This window comes from Tursiops truncatus, chromosome 7 (genome assembly GCF_011762595.2).
Source record: "Tursiops truncatus isolate mTurTru1 chromosome 7, mTurTru1.mat.Y, whole genome shotgun sequence".
Taxonomy (NCBI): domain Eukaryota; kingdom Metazoa; phylum Chordata; class Mammalia; order Artiodactyla; family Delphinidae; genus Tursiops; species Tursiops truncatus.
In genome coordinates, this window is record NC_047040.1 from 86,775,154 (window position 1) to 86,794,980 (window position 19,827).

Below are 19,827 nucleotides of genomic sequence, written 5' to 3' on the forward strand. Positions count from 1 at the left end.
AATGATAGGAGTGTGTGTGTATGTGTGTGTTGTTGTTCAACTCTACATAGATGATATGGACAAATGGTGGATTAATAACAACAGGTTGGCTAGTTAGCTTTGATCCTGGGATTTCCCGAGGAAGCTCACAGTTAGGGAGGTACTGGGGAGGGTGAAAATGAACAAGAAGCACATGAAAGGTGGTAGGGTTTCTTGCCATTGTCTTGAAGCACTAAAATTTGTAAAATTCATTCAAGTGCTGTGATTCAAAAAAATCCACAGATGCTAAGTTAAAAGAAAAAAAAGTAATACCTAGTAAAGATCTCTGTAAGAGGGGCCTCTACCATCTCTGTAAACATAGTATATCATTTCAGAGTGAATTTTTATTGTGAAAGTCTTTCCTTTCATCCTAAAATTTATTGTGGTCTTCAAATATCCTTCTCACTTTTTTTTTTTTTTCTTTTCATCCAACTCTGGTTATAAGCAGGAACTATACATTATTTCTTAATACTGTGTTTACTCTGCACTTAAAGTCAATATGTAATTTGTATTACAGTTTCCTTCCCCAAATTATTTAATACAGCTGTCTACTGTTTTTTGAAATACTATGTTAAGCCTTCACTTATTTATATCAATAGTTTGATGGGAGTAACTGTTCCTCACTATTAAAACATAAAGCAATACAAAATGAGAATGAACTTTCACAAGTTAAAAGGGACAAAACACAATCTTCCAAGTGGAACTGCAGGGAATATTTTAGAAGTAGCTTGGCAACTAGAACCAAAACTTAAAATTTTCTGTAAGGCAGAACCTGAATGCTACTCAAAGTTATTTTAGTCCTGAGGCTCTTATAGATAATATATGATACCACAAAAACATAAGTAATCAGCATATGTACTGCAGGAGAAAAAAAATACACACAGTATTCCATCCAGGAAGCTAGTGACTTGATAATTCTAAATGTTCATATTAAGTTCAGCAGCAAACACGAACAGAAAGAGGAAAAATTGGGAGGGTAGACAAGATTCTACCCGAGACATATGATGAATTACTCCAAGGTTAAGGTCTAATAATTTCAAATGTATCTTCTATCAAAATACTATTTTAAAATGCAAGTGTACAGAGAAGGATGGTATCACAAATAACCCTTAGTCTACATGATAATTTGAGTAAGAAAGCTCTCCCATTGTCCTAGAGCTATTGATTGATGGTATTTATGCCAAAATGTATATACAGCAGAGACAGCAAGCCGTGATAAAGTGAACATTGTTCTGTGCCTCTCATGTGGGCTATTGCTAAGGATTTGGGGAGCCATGACTATACTTCTCGGTTTCCAGAGAGCTTAATTTGGAAAAAGATAAGATATCGAATAAGAGAGAGTTTTGAATCAAGAAAGAGTCTTTCATGACAAAGGTTGTGCATAGATATCAGGGAATTAATTAAATTAAAAACGAGTACCTTTAACTTGAAATCAAAATGAAATCAGAATGAATGCTTTCACTCAGTGACTTAAAAACTCTGGTTTGGATTCAAGGGTAAGCTAAAAAGTGAAAGTAGAATCAATTCTGAAATATTCATTTATTTGTCAACCTGTGCAAATTAGACTAATACAGTATTAGGATTTTATTACCCACTTATATCAAGCCATACTTCCATATTTTCAGAAAGTATAGTAACTTATAGTTACCCAAAAGAAAATATGAAGGAAGTATCCTGTTGGAAAAGTAAAGTGACGGGGTGGAAATTTGGGAAGAAGATGATGGACACAGGAAAACTAAGGAGCTTGTCTTTGGATGGAAACCTTGGAGTCCTGAATGGGGTGGTAGAACTCTACTCAGGTGCTGAAGATGGCCAACCTAGTGCATTTTTGGAGGCCTTTCTGGGCTCTGTTTATGTCACAGGAAATGGAACCTGAATGTTTTTTGAAATTAATGTATAACTCAAGGTGCCCTTTGTTTAAATTCCAGAAGTGTTTTAGCTGTGGAACTTACACAGCAGGCCACGTAGCCCATGGGGAACACTGGCAACCAGAGTCTGGAATACTAGCTATGTCCTAATAGCTATGTCCCCTAGTTCTGTGAACAGATGCCTGGAGGAAAATGATAGCTTCCGAACTTGAGTGGGAAATTTTCCCCACACTATCTGACTTCCTCTTGAATTTGCAATATGTGGTTTTGACCCAATCGTAAGGTAAAATGAATTGGAGCATATATAACTCTGTTTTTTGTGGTATTAGACTGGATTGATTTTCTAAGACATTTTCATGGATTTGTTTTTACCCTTGTCAAGCATTAATACAGTCTAAAGCAGTTTTCTATATATATGTCTCTATGTCCCATATGATTCTTTAAAGGCAGACACAGTGGGGTTTTTCTTAATCTATTTTCTCTCTGTCTCCCTCGCTCTCTCTGTCTCTCTCTCTCTCCCCCTCTTAAATCCTGGAAACTGATATTAAGTGAGGGGTCAATATACCTGTGAAACAATGAAATTTCTTGAGAATACTCTGCAACTCAGCTACCATTAGAAGGTTCAGTGGACTTCCTGTTGAAATTCTCCCTATTGTCATGTAGATTAGCTTCCCAGTCATATAGGAGTTTGTAAGCTCTTAATTAGAGGGAGGGCACCTGCAAATACATCTAAAGGCCCTGAAGAGCTGCTAACAGGAATGACAATGGGGCAATCATTGGTGGGAGCTATTGCCAATAGAACTACCTAAGAGAACCATCAGAAGGAGACCCACCAGTGTCTTGGGGCATCTCTTAAAAAGAGCAGTTGGGAAGAGTGGGTTAGAGGTTCCGAGTTGGGCCACTATTGAATGCTGGCACTGAATAGAATCTTATTCAGCAATAATTCTGTTCCTTATACTTGACATCTAGGGGCAAAGTAAAAATTGTGGTTTTCAATATTCTCTAAACTGAAGAGACAGTTATATCAACGATAAAGACAAAGGTTTCAGGCTCCCATGGAGAAAAATAACCAAGAAAGAGGGCTATATGTATTTTCTTTGACTTTCCAAATGTTGAGACCTCTTTGCCCTTACACAATCAGTTTACAAATATAAAAGGAGAAAATATAGTGGAAAGAGAGGTATGGTATCGGCGCCAGACTCCAAGTCTAACCTTTACTGGCTGGCTAAGTCAGCTTGAGCAACTGCTTAACTTCTCTTGGACTCAGTTTCCTCAACTGAGCCATGGGAAAAGCTCCCTATTAGGGTAGCTGAGAATATTGTAAATACTACATGCCAAGTGCCTGAAGCACAGTAGGTCATCATCAGCACCTAGTATTATTCACATTTGTACAAAGCACAAAGTATTGCAGAAACTAGATTCATCCTTTTAGCCTGGCTTTTTAAAAGTAAATATTGATGAGACTGGCAAATCCAGAGATGAGAAGTAGAAAGTGGGGAGTGTTAGGAGCATTTTGCTAATGAAATTTAAGGAGGGAGGTATCAGTTAAGAAGGCTTGAGACAGAGCTAAGAGCTAACAGCTACATGGGGAGAAAGAGTAAAGGATTTGAGAGAGAGGAAAAGCAAAAAAAACACCTTGATTTGAGACCCTAAAGTGTTATGTAATATACAGGTAGAAATGTCTTACTATCTAATAGAGTGTGCTTTCAAGAGTAAATTTCAGCTATTTCTTTTACCAGGAAAAAACAGCAATTGTCTCCTCTGTTTATGGTCAGAAGTAAGTACAAAACCAAAGAAGAAAAATAAAACAAATCAAGTAACACTGTTCTCTTCTGGAGTCTTTCTCCAGCTGGCAAGGATCTCACACAAAATATAGTTTGTTTGATTTATTTCAGATACTCAAGATGGGAAAAATAGCTCAAGGTAATTTTTCAAGCTTAATTTAGTTCATTTAATATTTAATAACTTAATGGAGCAGTCTGCATGCCCTAAGTGTGTCAAAGAGTAGAAATGGAGTTTGAAAAAGAACTCAAATTTTACAAGTATTTTGATTTTTAGAGCAATTGACCATTATAAGTAATTCTTCAGAATTTTCTGATTCTAATTAAATGGGAGCATAGTTATGTCTTTTATGCAATGTGCGATCCATAAAATCAGCCTAATCCATTCTTGCTGATAACACACATTTATCCATTCACTGGCCAAACAGGTATGCACTTAATGATAAATGACTATGTATGTGTAAAGCACTAGTATAAGCCTGTGAAGTTTGTAGGGTCCACCCTCAATCAGTCATTGAACACACTATTGACAAAAGCTTCCTAAATTTCATAGTTAAGATAGACATAGAAATAATTACAAGATACTGCAAAAGAGGACCAATAATACATTTTCTGTCATGCTATGGAAATACAGCAGGAAGACAGATTTAGCCTGACACAGAGGAGCAAGAAAAATTTTATGATGAAGGTGAAGGATCACCCCCTCATGTTTCTACAGGAGTTAGTCAAGAAATATATGAGTTGGGCCTATAAGAAATACTCCACTTTACCGTTTTTGGTAAGAATGCTGCAATGTAAGCAGAAATATATACATCAGCTGTCATTCTGCTTCAGTGCTGAGGTCAGTAGGTAGACGTGGGAGTTGTGTTGAAGAACCGAAGTCCCATCCAATGGGCAGAGCTATGATTCAGACTTGCCACTTGTTATCGTACAAGAAAGATGGTCTAGTGTTGCCAAACCTGTAATTTGAAACTAGGAGTTTTTATATGAAATCTCTTGATCTGTCATTATTGGCATGTGATTAAAAAAATGTTTAATGTACGATGTTTGCATATACAAAGAGGGTTAAACAAAGCAATTCTCTAGGACAGATCATAACCTGTGAAGCAGGTAGTGGTTGAACTAAGCTGGAGGAACAGAATCTTCATATGTGGGAATTCTAGGAGGAGGGAAAGCTAAGAAAAAAGGCCTGGAGACTGAAAGTATGACATCTGGACAGAAAACATTCAACACATTTGGTTTAGTTTAACTATTAGTATGTGAAGGAGAGCAGAGGAAAATACGATACTGATAACTTAGGTATATGCATAATCATAAAAGACTGAAGTGTTTTTTGTTTCTTTTTTGCGGTACGTGGGCCTCTCACTGATGTGGCCTCTCCCGTTGCGGAGCACAGGCTCCAGACACGCAGGCTCAGTGGCCATGGCTCACGGGCCCAGCCGCTCCGCAGCATGTGGGATCTTCCCCGACCGGGGCACGAACCCGTGTCCCCTGCATCGGCAGGCGGACTCTCAACCACTGCGCCACCAGGGAAGCCCTGAAGTGGTTTTGACTCTATTCTACAAATGGTAGAAGAATGATGGTCATAATTTGGGAAAGACATGAAGCAAGGGATCAAATAGGGGGTACATGGGCCTAATCACAACCTTCCCAACAATGGGCAGTTACTTTTTGGATGGGTGGTGACTTTTAACCTTTACATATCTACTTTTATCTACCTGTCTTGTTATAAAGTGGCATTAAAGCAACTATTTAATTTATCCATCACATGAGAATGATACTGTATATCAAAGAGAGCCCCGTTTAGATGGGAAATGAAAGTACACTCTTCCATAAGATATTTTACTAGTGATTACTATGACAATCTAAATGGTCAATTTCTCAACCAAATTTGCTTATATTATTAAGTTTTACTTACATACTGAACTTGATAATCTTGCAAAGAAGCTTATGGGATAGTTTCTGAAGATGTCACTCTTAAATTTCTTCCCTTAAAGCTACTTTTTATAGACAATGTGATAGTTATCTTCTTTGTTTACCACCTTACTTAATTTGCTAGGAAAGTGAACATTGTCTCTTCAACTGAACTAAACTTTGATATCCCTAATCTTGTTTGCATAAACAATTTAACTGATTAAAGAAGGGGGGAAGTCCCTGGTGGCACAGTGGTTAAGAATCCGCCTGTCAATGCAGGGGACACGGATTTGAGCCCTGGTCTGGGAAGATCCCACATGCCGCGGAGCAACTAAGCCCGTGCGCCACGGCTACTGAGCCTGCGCTCTACAGCCCACGAGCCACAACTACTGAAGCCTGTGTACCTAGAGCCTGTGCTCCACAACAAGAGAAGCCTCCGCAGTAAGCCCGTGCACCACAATGAAGAGTAGCCCCCACTCGCCGCAACTAGAGAAAGCCCGCACACAGCAACGAAGACCCAACGCAGCCAAAAATAAATTAATTAATTTAATAAAACATTTCTTAAAGAAGGGGATCATGAAGAAGGACATTAAGAGAAATCTCTCACATTTTATTGGGGATTTTTTTTTCTGGGGTCTTCTGAAATTCCACCTACCTTGATTGCCATGAGACACACTTTTTCCTTTCCATTCTTATGATTAGTGAATAAATTAAAACGGGTGTGTACATTTCATGTTGTAACACTTTCATTTTCAGCTTAAAGACTTAAACCAGCCTTTTGTTGGTCAAGTGGCATGAAAAATATGGGTTTTAGCCTGGGTCTAAGACAACTTAAGTATTTTATAAAATGCATATCATCTAAAAAAAACCATAAATATAATATTTCACTTGGGGGACCCTGGGTTTAGATGAGGCTAGATCTGGAGAAATAATTGTCCACCATGGCTTTGATGAGAGTGGTTGCCAAAGCAACAATCCTGATTGACAACTGAGAGTCTTGCTTTTCTCAAATCTGTAATTCTAAAACATCTTGAGTGCAAATTTCTCTTCTGTTGAGAACTACTCAGTCTTTCTCACATGGTCCATTTAATGAAAAGCTTAAATTAAAACATCTGATGAAAACTTCTTAGAGACAGCTCAAAATTTTTAGATTCTTGGGCACTGATCCTTACCAGCATATTTTGACAGAGACTCCAGGCTGCTGCTTGGATAACCAGGATAGTTTACTTTATATTTCTAAGCAGAATAATCCTTCACTATTCCCAGAGTAAATGATGTATAGTTAATGGGACATTCCATCTAAACTTTAGGTCATTTTTCTCTTCTCTCTCTCTCTGTCTCTTTGTCTCTGTTTCTATCTGTCTCTGTTCTGTCTCTGTTCTCTCTCTCTCTCTCTCTCTCTCTCTCTCTCTCTCTCTCTATATATATATATATATATATATATATGTATATTTAATCCTTGGATTCTGTGGCTAGAACTAAATCTGGGTGGGACAGCAAGAGCTCAGTATAGATCCTTCATTTCTGATGGTTATACAAAATCTGTCTTTAATAACAATAGGATGATAAGATTAAATAAGAACAATCTCTTAGGAGATCAGAAAAATATTTCATGCAGTATGAAATGGATCTGCTCTCTGGTACCCCTATCTTTTGAACTGTATCATGATAGCGAGTTTTAAAATTCTTGCATAGAGACTGCAACTGACTCTTTACTTTTGCCTACTCATCTAATTCCTACCCATTCCTGTAGGCAGGGAAAATCTTTTTAAAATTAAAACAAAACCTAGTTCTTTCATTGTCTAAAAGCTTTTAATGGCTACCTGTGGCACTAAAGAGAAGCTCAAGATGTATAATATGGCTTAGTGGGCCCTTCTTTACTCAGCCTCTGTCAGCTTTATGAACTCATTTCTTGTCATATCTTTTCTAACTATCAAATTATACAATCTTTTCTACAATCAAATTATACTGAAATATTTGCTTCCTTGTAATTCTGTCATTTTTTAACACTATCTAGAATGGCCCCACCATACTGTCCGCACCCTGGAGGGGATTTTACCTAGTTACCTCCTACTCATAATGTTAGAATTGGCTCTTGTCTCATCTAATCACCTAAGAAGGTCAGGCTGACACTCCAGGCTAAATTAGGCATTCTTATTTAGAATTCCGTTATTATAATTTACTACTCAAATATTTACTGATAGAATGTATAAAAAATTAAAATGCATATCGCTCTGCTATAGAGAATATAGAGATAAGATTCTTTTTATGTGCTAATGATAAGATCCTATTTGGTGAACTGGCAGTGACTTTAATGAAAGAATGGCCGTATTAGTATGATTTCTAGTAAAGATTACTTAATATTGAACATCTCAATGTTAAACCTTTTTGGAAAAGGTTAATTTATTATGCATAAAAATTTCATACAACATGCCAGTTTATATTATAGTTATATACAAAAGCATCAGGTACTGATTTTTCCTAACTGATTGATTGCTCAAATCCTGATATCTCATGCAAGTATTACTGATATTATTCTGTTGTAATAGTCCATGAGACTTGACTCCCAATCTTCAGTACTAGAAGCAGCTCAGCCAAGATAATGTTGAATTTTGAGGCTTGATCAATCATTTGTCTCCTACAAAAGTCTGAAGACATTTTTAACAATAATTTAAACTTTCCCTGAAGATAAATGGATGGATCAGTGAGGTGACCATCTATATATGAGTGTTATTTAGATACCTCAGTTTTTATTAAATGATATTAAAGCTAAAATATGTCTTTCTTTTTTATAATGATGTCTTTATTCATATTTCTGCTTTCGTCTAATGTTCTAGATCCAGAATTAATTCATTTTGTTTTTAAAATTGTTTGGGCTGTAATTGTGATTATTATTTATTAATAATTTAGGCAACTTATAGTTAGGTCTAAGAGATGTTTGTACTCATACCCAGTAGAGAGTGACCCATAACAAGGTAGAAGCTAATAAAGCAAAGCACAGGTTTGCAAAATTCAGTCTTCTTTTTGGCTGTCATTTGCATTTCAATTTTCAGTAGGCTAAAAGAAAACTAACATGCCAGCATCCATATAAGGTAGAGTAAGATAGTATAAAAGATGTGATAAATAAGAGAATCAATCATTCATTCACTCAAAAATATTTATTTGGCACCACTGTCTGCCAGGCACCATGAATTCCAGAGTGCTGTAGGCCATTTTATGTGGCACTGGAGAGGGAAGGTAGAAAGCAAGCAGTTGGCACTGAGTTTTTTTAGGGATAAGATTATTAAAATTTTTATCAGTCCATTACCCAGACTTTAAAGTTTTCAGTCCAGTCTATTGAGTCCTAACCATACTGCTTAGATTATTGTTTTCTTTTGTAATCTAGAGTAGAAGTGTCTAATGAGAGTCTTTAGTTTAAAGTTCTTAATATTTCACTTTCTAAGGATTTATTATTTTTTTGTAGGTTGGATATGCCAATGTGATATTTTTATATATTGATAACGTTTACTGATTACTTACAATGCACTAAGTACTAAGTGTTTTAGGGATAGTTCCTTGTTTCTCAGTAGAACAAATCAATGAATTAGGCACTATTACCTTCCCCATTTGTTAAGTGGAGAAATGAAGTCATATTGGTAAATGAATTAAGCCATTTAAACTATTCTAGAAACTAATGGAAAGATGTGGGTTCAAGGCCAGGTGTGTCTCTGTCTCTACTATCTAAACATTTCATTAATGCAAATGCTATACTGCATTTCAGAATAAGTATCCTACTCCATCAGCAACCAAAAATGCCTGAATTCCAGGTGTGGCAAGGCTAATAACTGTTCCTCTTAAGCACACAAATATACTTAATTTCCCAAAAATGACCATGTGTTAGTCGAGGGAATATAAGTGGAAATAAATTTTTTCATTGTTAAGCTAATGTTTTTAAGATGTTAGTATTCCCCTTTAAATCCCTTTATCCCATTTCTTTGGCTGAATAGTGACAGAAGCTCTAGGGTATGAAAGCCATAGGATACAACCCTGAACCACTTGTAACCTGAATCATTGCACTGGAGAAAGCTGATCCCTGACTGCTGCGTGAGCAACACAAAAACATCTATCACAGTGAAGCCATTTATGGCTCTATTTAATTGTTACCAAGACTTAGTCTACCTTATACACCAAGAGTTTCCATTGACAGTAATTTCTAATTACCTATTTCTTATCATAATTCAACTTGAGAAATTATAATTTGTGGGGAGCCTATTCATTTCACCAGATGATATAGATTTTCTCTTTATTTTGCTCTCTTTATATTTCATTATGGAGCCTAATCAATTTTCCATGAATTTTTTTCAAATGTTTTGTGAAATGAGGCAAAGAAGAAAATAGAAGAAAGAAAAAAAGAAGGGAGGGAGGGAGGGAGGAAGGAACGAAGGGGAAAAAAAAGGAAAAAAATTAAAGAGGGCTAGAAGAGGAAAGAGGGAAACAGATTAGAAACAATGATGCTCCACGGGGGTGTAATTGGGAAATGCAAGAAGTACTGTCGGTAAATTAACCCCAACCCCTCTTCTCAGCCTCTCTCTAATATAGGGCCATAAAAGCTAAAAACTCCTTTACTCATGCTTCTTTGAAACTACTACTTCAGAAGGCAATGAATCATAAACAGGAAACTGCTAAGTTTTTCTGGGAAAGACTTTGCACTTTGGATGAAAGGGACAGATAAAGCTGTACTGCTACTTCTCCCTTCGTCTTTCTCTCTGCTGTAAATAGAATTGTGATATCTGGATTTGGGACAACTCTCCCTGTGACCATGACATGAAAAGACTGAAGAAAATATAAGAAAGCCCTGGAGATGTCACACAAACACTACTCAGTTGCTGAGTGCATCCTAGCAGCCTCCTGCCTCAAGTCTTCTGTGGTGAGAAAAATAAATCCCTAATCTTTGGCTAATTTTTCTCTGGGATTTTGTTTCTTGCAGCTGAAAACCTTCATAAGTGATTCAGGAATATTAAAGGAAAGACTAACCCTGAGGGTAGAATTAAGAAGTGATTGGTTGAAAAGGTAAAGAACAGGAAAATGTCAGAGTTGAGTCTAAAGGTCTATAACGATGGTGGCATGAAACAAACAGTAGGGATATTCTGGAGGGAGACAAGTCTGGAACATACTGATCTCAAGGTGCATATAGGACTTCCATGTGTAATAGGCAGATGCTCATAAATAACAATTTTCAAGTGTGTGAGTAGCCTGTAGCTTTTACTTGACAGTGAGAGCTGAGTCGTGGCAGTGGTTAAAAATCTTTAGGGATAGTAATTCAAAGGACAATGGGGAGCATTCAGTGAATGTAGACAAAAATAAATTATTAGTAGAAATAAGTAATAGTATATGAAAAATATATAAATATAGAGGTAAGTCAGAGCTCCAAGATGGTAGGTCGGCCAATAATATAAAATTAAGTAGATGGCTTCTAAGACAAAATATGAAAAGTGTGTCTTCAAACTGATGTCTCTTTTCACATGCTGGCCTTCCCTTATAATATGGCTCTCTAGCCTGATCTTATGCTTAATTTTCCTTGGCCTCTCACACTTGTCACCATCCCAGGGCTTCTCCTCAGTTAAAAAAAGTCTCAGCATTCTCTAAATTCATTATGTGAGTCAGAGCCGTCCTACCAACTGTTCTTTTGTTAATTTATTTATTTTTCCCTTCAGATGATCACTAGAAATCTTATATTTTCTCTTTCCATCAGAGTTGATTTCTATACCACTTACAACAAAAAGTCAGATAACCAAATACAAAATTGGGAAAGACACTTGAATAAGCATTTCATAAAAGAAGATTCTGAGACAGCTAGTACACATTTGAAAGATCCTCGACCTCATCAATAGTCAGAGAAGTGCACATTAAAACTTTAATGAATTATTATTACAAACTAATCAGATTTGCTATTGGTGAGAATGAAGAGCAACAGAAACTGATACATGCTAGTGGGAGTATATGACAAATTGATACAAACCTTTGGAAAGTTGGCATTGTTGATTAGGATTTAACATATACATACTTTATGTTCCAAGGATTCTAATTCTAGGTATGTATTTAACAGAAATGGGTATGAAGGCATACCCAAAGAAATTTATAAGAATGTTCACAGTAGAATTTATTGTAATGGCCCTCAAATGGAAATGAAACTCAAATATCTATTCTGATTAGAATGGAAAAAAATAAATTGTGATCTATTTCATACACTATAATAATATAGTGAAGTGGAAAGAAAAACAGGCAAAACTGCTACATACAATATGGATGAACCCCACAAATATAATAGCAAATAAGCAAGACACAAAAGAATATATGTTAATCCATTCATATACAGTTCAAAGATGGGCAAAGCTTATATATATTTTATATATGTATATATTTTATATATATATATTTATATATGGTTAGAAGTCAGGAGAGGAGGTAATAGGCAGTATTTGGGAGAAGGAGGATTCTGAGTGTTATAAATGTTCTAGAAGTTTCTTGATGTGGGTGATGGCTATAAGGGTTCAAAATAATTCATCAAGCCACTTATGATTTCTGCTTTTTTTGGTATACATGTATTTCTTTAATAATATATTTTTCAAAATTCCTATCCCCACTTCCCTTTCATATGAAGTTTCTACTTCAGAATCTACTCTTGTTGACTTTTATTAATCCATCATTTTTGGTTCCAACCATACTTCTGGAAACTTTCATCTTTTTTATGTCACTTAGCCGTTCCTAACAGTGGCTCTTTTATGGCTTTTTTTCCCCTCGAATTTCCCAACTCTTTCTTGATTGACACCTTTAATTTTCTCTTTGTCTCTCTTCAGCTTTATCTTCATAGACCACCCAAGAGAGCTATGTAAGTCTACATTATAAAGAATTTTTCTAAATCTCCATTGAGAATGGAGGGGATTGTCTAGCAAGAGTATAAATGTCTGTTAAAATAATTTTGATAATGGATAAATTGAAGTCTGCTAGATCGCCATTTCACTCACATAGTATCCATCACTCCTGTGCAGTTACATTTATATGGAACTGCTCATTCCTACCTTCCTTTCTTTGACTGAAAACTCAATGAGAGTTTTACCTGGTAGGCACTTACCATATTTTTTACATAAAAGAAAGTGTGCAAAATACTGAGAAAATGGTTTTAGTAAGCAAGGTAGTTAAGAATAAGAATTACATATAACATCTACTAAACAAGTTTATTTTGCTTTTAATGGGAAATGAAAGAAAATTTATATTTAAGCCACTTTCTATAACTTCATATTTGTAGAGGACAGTGGAAGGAGCGAGGGAACCACCATTTAACTGTAGAATGTGTACAATCCAAGAGATATTTTATACTCTTCATAATCAACACTGCATTTATGAAGTGGGTCCTGTTATCCCAAATTAACAGTTTTTAAAACAGAAATTCAGAAAAGTCAAGTAACTAGCTTGCTTGAGATCATATAAGAATTAAATGACCTAGCCAAGATATGAATTTCAGACTGAGTGATTCCAAAACCCATGATCTTTCTTCTTTACCATCCTGCCTCATTTCTATGAAGTTTAATGAGACATGCGTGTATACTAAGGCAATCAGGGACTTCTGATTACTTGCATAACATTTAAAAATATGATATTTTATTGGCCTCCCTTTATTTTGGTGCTTAACATTTAATATCTAAATTAAGAAGACATTATCTTTATATCTTTCATAATGCACCACTTTCACAGTTATCCATCAAACCAGTTGGAAGTCTTGGTTGGAAACTCCTAGAGACTGCTGATAACGGTGCTAAATTTTTTTTCATTAGTTCCATTCATTAGCTTCAATAACTGAGTACATTAACTAGATATCACACATATATTAATTGCATAACTTATTAATGTTCAGAGTATAATTCAGTTGTTACCTTTTTAAATACATGATTTGATTGCTGAATCAAATAGAGCTGTTATTTAAAGATTTTAAATACAAATTGTAACTGTTTAATGTTGTTCCTCTGATTTTTTTTTTTCAGGCAAACAAATACTAAAAACACTTTCTTACAAGCACTTATATATAAAGAGCTACTCTTTCACAATAGTAAACTATGTAAGTGTCATTCAGTAGTATTGAGGGAAAATTGCTCGTTATAGGCAGTATAATGGCTTCCTAAAGTAAACTGGGTAAAACTCCATCTACTGATAAACTTTTATTCTCCATATCCCCTTTTTCAGGTACATAGTGTTAATGAGCATGAATTATATATAGAATAAGTTATAATATGACAAAGCACCAGAGTTGAGCTTCTAACAGTCCTAGTGTATAGTTACTATCCTAAGTATTGTCTGCTTCCTGCTGACTGAGCAGCTCTGTACCAATGACATCACTTACAGGAAGCTCACCTATACTGCTGATTAGAGGTAGACATTGGGAGAGCAGATGCTAGTAAGGAGGTAAGACCACAGAAGTGACAAAAAGAGGTTTAAATAGAGATGCCTAAAGCAAAATATATATATTTTTTCAGATATATTTAATATATTATTTATATGTCATATATCATATATATGATATATATCTTACTCTTTTTTTAAACTCTTTAAATAATTTTACACAGACACAAACAAAGGTATTTTACTAGAAGTACAGTTGAATACTCCTATAGAGTGATGTTCTGGACAAGGGGCAAAGGAGGAAATGACGTACATACCTTTGCTTGTCCGGCTTTTGTGATGGCAGGCATATTAAAGAGCTGGCCAGTATAAAAATGCAGACCACTGAACAGGATCACTGCAATAGAGTCACCTTCATTCTCAATTACTTCAAGGATATCCTCTAATCTCAGTGTTTCTTCCCCCTAAAGTCACGTTAGGCACAAGTTACATTATATCCACAATAACAAATTTGTCCCTTTACATTTCCCAATCTAAAATTCACCTTGAGATCTTTCCTACCATAAGAAAAATCAAAGATATTTTTTTCAAATTAATAATCTTCAAAAATCGGACAAGAGCATGTATTTGAATATCTTTTTGTTATTAAGAAATGATAATAAAATAGTAAAAAAGAGGTTTATAAAGTATCTTTGCAAAACCCTACTGCTTGATTTTATTCTTCAGTTTTTCACTTAATCTTTACTATTTACATACTTATAGATTGTTTCCTTCTTATTCCCATCAAATAAAATACCAGAAAGTACAGGATGTCCATAAAATTTAAATGTCAAGGCAAATTTCTTGGAAATTAGTATTTTACTTATCAATCTAATACTTTTTTCCAGAAAAAAGAGGCACGTATACATCATTCATCTGAGTGTAACTTAACCAATATTTTCTATTAGTTTAAGAGTAAAATCTCCTCCACACCAATCTAAAGATCAAGATCCAAACATGAAGAAAATATCAATGAAACTCAATATTATCAAAGTTACTTTTCCCCCACAACTCCCCACCTAAGACTAGTGATCAGTGACTTTCTGAAAATTGTGAATGAATTTAGATTTGGTCTTATAAACAACTTGAGTGAAAATAACTCACCTAGATACATATAGTCTATTTGTATCCTGATAATTCTCATCTATTTATGAAGTCTTCATGTATTTTCTACAGTGCTAAATCTGACATGATTATGAAGTCAAAGCATCATTAACTACATTAATATGTGGGGAAAACTCATTAAGGCATTAATGAATTTTACTTCAATTATTTTTAATTTTTGGTAACTTACTATTTGCTAGTTACTGTATCCCACATTAGGCATATATAATATGTATCACAAATATAATAATACTCTAATTTCTGCTAATAGTCTGAGACTTGTTTACAAAATGATAATCTATAAAAATAGGATTGACAATGAAATCTTTGAATTACTAAGTGATGCATACTTTATACATAAAGAGAAGGATTTCAGTGATTCTAAGAAAAAATTCAGAGTAAAATTAATAATATCATAACCCCAAACTCTTTTTTTCCCTTAGAGGAAGCTAATACAATTTGTCCACCATAATTTCAAAAAAAAGTAAGGAAAGTGTTATATCTACTAATACTTTATTTCTTTAAAGAATCAGTATTAAGCAAATAAGAAATATATTTTTCAATGATAGATATGGTTCTCTCTCATGTTGATGTGCCCTAATCCAGTAATGCTAAAGAGTGGTCCCCAAATTATGATTAACTCATATAGCTCTACAACACTTGTCACTTTTATTTTTTAAATATTGAGTATATTTCCCTGTGCTATACAGTAGGTCTTGTTGGTTATCTACCTTATATACAGTAGTGTGTGTGTTAACCCCAAACTCCTAATTTATCCCTCCCCTCCGCCCTGTCCCCCCGCCTTTCCCCATTGTTAACTGTAAGTTTGTTCCCTATTTCATTTTATTTATTTATTTATTTATTTGGCCGCATTGGGTCCTGGTTGCGGCACGCGGGATCCTCGTTGTGGCATGAAGGATCTATCGTTATGGAGCGCGGGCTTCTCTCTAGTTAGTGGCGGGCGGGCTTAGTTGCCCTGCATCATGTGGGATCCTAGTTCCCTGACCAGGGAGCGAGCCCGTGTCCCTTGCATTGGAAAGCAGATTCTAAACCACTGGACCACCAGGGAAGTCCCCACTTGTCACTTTTAAAGTAAAAACTTGTGATATATTAGTGGCTATGCTCATTTTTGCTGGAAATAAGCAATTTATATACAACATATGAAACAGATGTTGTTCCAAAGCTGTGAGAACTTTCTATTCCATTAATTTATTGCATGTTGGCAAATAGAAGTGAATAGAGTAGACCTTTAATTTCTCAAATTAGTTCTGGGTTGAAAGAAATAAATGTTCAAACACTGGTTTAACAGCCTGGGAGCATCGTACATATGTGAAACCTAAAATTTATTCTGTGTGGATCTCTTGGTGCCAAAATTACACAAGATGCAGGGTTTATAGGTCAAAACCTGTACAACTTAGCCTTATATCTTTATTAATGTAAAGTGCACAGTATTTTAGACCTTGAACATATGGTCAAGCCTGACTAGGTATTTCCTTTGTTGTCTGTTTAAATATAAAGGAATCTCAGAGATAAAGTAACTATCAAAAAGTCACATACCCAGTATGTTGGTGGGTCTGGGATTTCCCTGGGGAGTAATAGCGAAGTTCTAAGCCTAGTTTTTTTCTGCTACACCGCATCCCTTTCTATTCCCCAGGCCAAGCTCAGAGGAAAATATTTGATCCTTAGATTAAGAGAGGCATAAAAGATAGGCATCATTCAATTTCAACAAGTATCACTAATTTTTAACATGATTTCAATGGCACCCACAGGCAATGGCATTTAAAATTGAAAATGATGTATGCAATTTGTCATCTCCTCCCATCCCATTGAAGAATATGACAGACTCCAGTGGTATTAATAGGGAAATAGTTTGCTTGTAATAGCCCTTGAAAAATTAAAATAAATACACTTCTGAGTTAATTCTCTATTTTAAGCAAAATGACCTAACAGTAACAGAGTATAGGCCTTTTATACTTTCTTGAAACTTCCATTAAAGTAATGAAGATAATAAACTTTTGAAGAAAATGAAGAAAAAAAATCAATACTAAATAGAAGAATGATTAATATTTATTTATCTTTCTCATATACCTCTCTTGGTTTTATAAGCCGCATACTTTTCTCGATGTTAAGTCCATGAAGTTGAAGCTGTGACTCAATAGCATACTGGAAAAGAAAGATGATTTATTAAATCAAGTCCAGTGTACAGAAGTATATTGAAATAACTCAGAAAAAAATAATAAAATACCAATAAAAGCATATTGTTATATTAAATTCAAGGTCAAGGTTAAAAGTGACTAAACAGAATATATCAGAGAAGAATTGCTTAACATAATTTACATGCAACAGTCTGAACATTCTTTGAAACACAAAATATTAGAAATGGATGGAAATGTAGGGGTCATCTAGACTTTAGGAGTACAAGAGATTTTTAGAATAAGATATTAAATCATCTAATGCAAGTCAAAACAGAATTTACAAAATAACCAAAGTGAGCAGGTGGGGATTTGCTAGGCTCCAACAGAGAGTACAGAAGTGGCTTGTCCTAGAAAGAGTCAGCTAGTAAAAGAAAAGGGCATCAAGAAGTTCCCTTCATTGAGAGCCCAAGATATAAATGGGAACAAGAAATTTTAGAAACCCTGAAGTTTTTCAAAATAGGGGTTTGATCCTTTTTAGTAAGATCATGGTTATTAATTTGCATTAATTAAGTGCCTTAAAATTACAAGGTGTAGGCTAGAATACTTAGAAAAGACAGAAATCAAGTTTCTCCAACACTAAAACTGAAATATAGCACTGAAACTGCAATATACTTTAATCTGTGTCTGTCTGTGTCTGGAACAATCATATTTCTTACCAACTGTGATTCCTGAAAAAGTAGCATGATTTTTTTTCTTGAACCACAAAAAATTCTTTTAGTCCTTAATACATTTTTTTAATTATAAAGCATCAATAATTATGTTAGTGTGCTATGAAAACAAATGGACAAATAAATGTTTATATTCCTACTTTATGTACCTAAAAGATTAAGTACTGGTATATGTATCGATTTAATTTCATAAAATAAAACAGCAACAAGAATTAATAAAACATTTATAACTGCACTTGATTTAGACCAGCGGTTTGCTCAATGTCTTTAAAAAGACTAATAAATCAATGTTCCCATTCAATTCTTTCCTCCTTTAACACGTTTTACTTGAACCAAAGAAATAAAGCTACAATCTATAAAAAATGCATAAATCAAAAGCATTTGACAGATCTTTTTTATTATAAGGTTACTTGGAAAAGACTAGTGAATAAACATTCAAGTCAGGCAAATGATATGCTCCTTTAGGAAGAGCAGAAAGAATATAAATATAATTTGAAGAATCCTTACATGATCTGAAGGGAAGGCTTTAGCTTCTAGGAGAATTTTATACCGTTTGGGTGTAGGCTTGAAAAACGATAACTGCAATGAAATGGATTTATTGAGAAATGCGTTAATGCACAACTTAGACATTTGTTCATTTTATATAAACCACACTTTCATTTTATAATCTCCAGCATTTTAAAGGCATTAATTAATTACACAGCTAGATGTCTGTCAAAGGTACCTTCTCTGATTAGCCTTGTTTCCAGTAAATTCTAAAATGGAAGAAGATACTTGCTCATTATATTTATCAATAGGAAAGCAAATTTGGGAGAAAATGTGAATCAGATAAAAACACATTCTCAAACTTTACTTAAATGTTAATTGAAAAATTAACTTCCCAATGCGTTAAATGGCAATTTCTCTATTATGAGACAAATATCATGTTCTGTGTATATTTTATTTATATTGGTTTATCTAGCACTGCAGATTTGGTTTCTAGTACATAAGATTTCTACAGTTTTATGATTTTATGAAATCTAATTTTAGGTTCAACTAGAAGTACCTTTGCCCTAATGAAACATTTGGCATTTCTAGAGACACCAGAGAGAAGTAGCTCATGTGTTCAGTGGGGCCTTTTCATTTCTCCACACAGTTCCTGGAGAAGCAATACTGACTGACAATAATAACAATGAGGATGATTACTACTGTTAATTGGATGTTGACCACTGGCCAGGGTGCTAAAGCAATTTTCACATATTATCTTGTTTCATATGTACAAGGTAGGTATTATCCTCATTTTTACAGAGGAAAAAATTAAGATTTAGAGATGCCAAAACCCTTGTCCAAAGTCAAACAGGTATTAAGTAGCCTAGCTGGGAGCCAAACCAGAGGTGTCTGAACTGAAAACTATGCTGTTTACCATCATAGTTAACATACTCCACAAGTACTTTCCTTCAGGCATATGTAATAATCATGTCTATATTTTATCAAAATAAAATATCAGTATCTTAATTGTGCATCTTTGTCTTGTAGACATGTTTTCAAAATCTCACTTAAAAATGAAATACAAATTTTTCATAGCATCAAACAATTACTATAGGTACCATATTTCAAATCAATAATATATTTGACATTCTAAGGCATACCCATTATTAAGTTCTTAGGATGTAAGAAACACCTAAACACAGTGACTCATTTAAGGTACTAGGTCCTTTTTCTCCAATTTAGTTTTATTTTCTAATTCTTTTTTAATCTACTCCCCCAAAATTAGCCTACAAAGACATACTAATCCATAGTCCCACCCTGCTAAAGCCCAGCATATTGGAAAACTGTCTTTCTGAAAAGCTCACTGTTTGCTACCATTCATACATCATTGTTTTGTGTG

The 19,827-nt window shown here is 34.7% G+C and overlaps 1 protein-coding gene across 2 annotated transcripts in view; it reads right to left on the minus strand.

Annotated features, from left to right (window-relative positions):
• KYNU (kynureninase) overlaps window positions 1-19,827 on the minus strand; it is a 96,867-nt gene that overhangs the window by 45,395 nt on the left and 31,645 nt on the right. For both annotated transcript variants that reach the window (XM_019925522.3, XM_019925520.2), the window contains 3 exons: window positions 18,468-18,539; window positions 17,186-17,260; window positions 14,272-14,418 (listed from right to left, as the gene is read on the minus strand). In XM_019925522.3, the coding sequence (XP_019781081.1) occupies window positions 14,272-14,418; window positions 17,186-17,260; window positions 18,468-18,539 (294 nt within the window). The remainder of the gene's footprint in view (window positions 1-14,271; window positions 14,419-17,185; window positions 17,261-18,467; window positions 18,540-19,827) is intronic.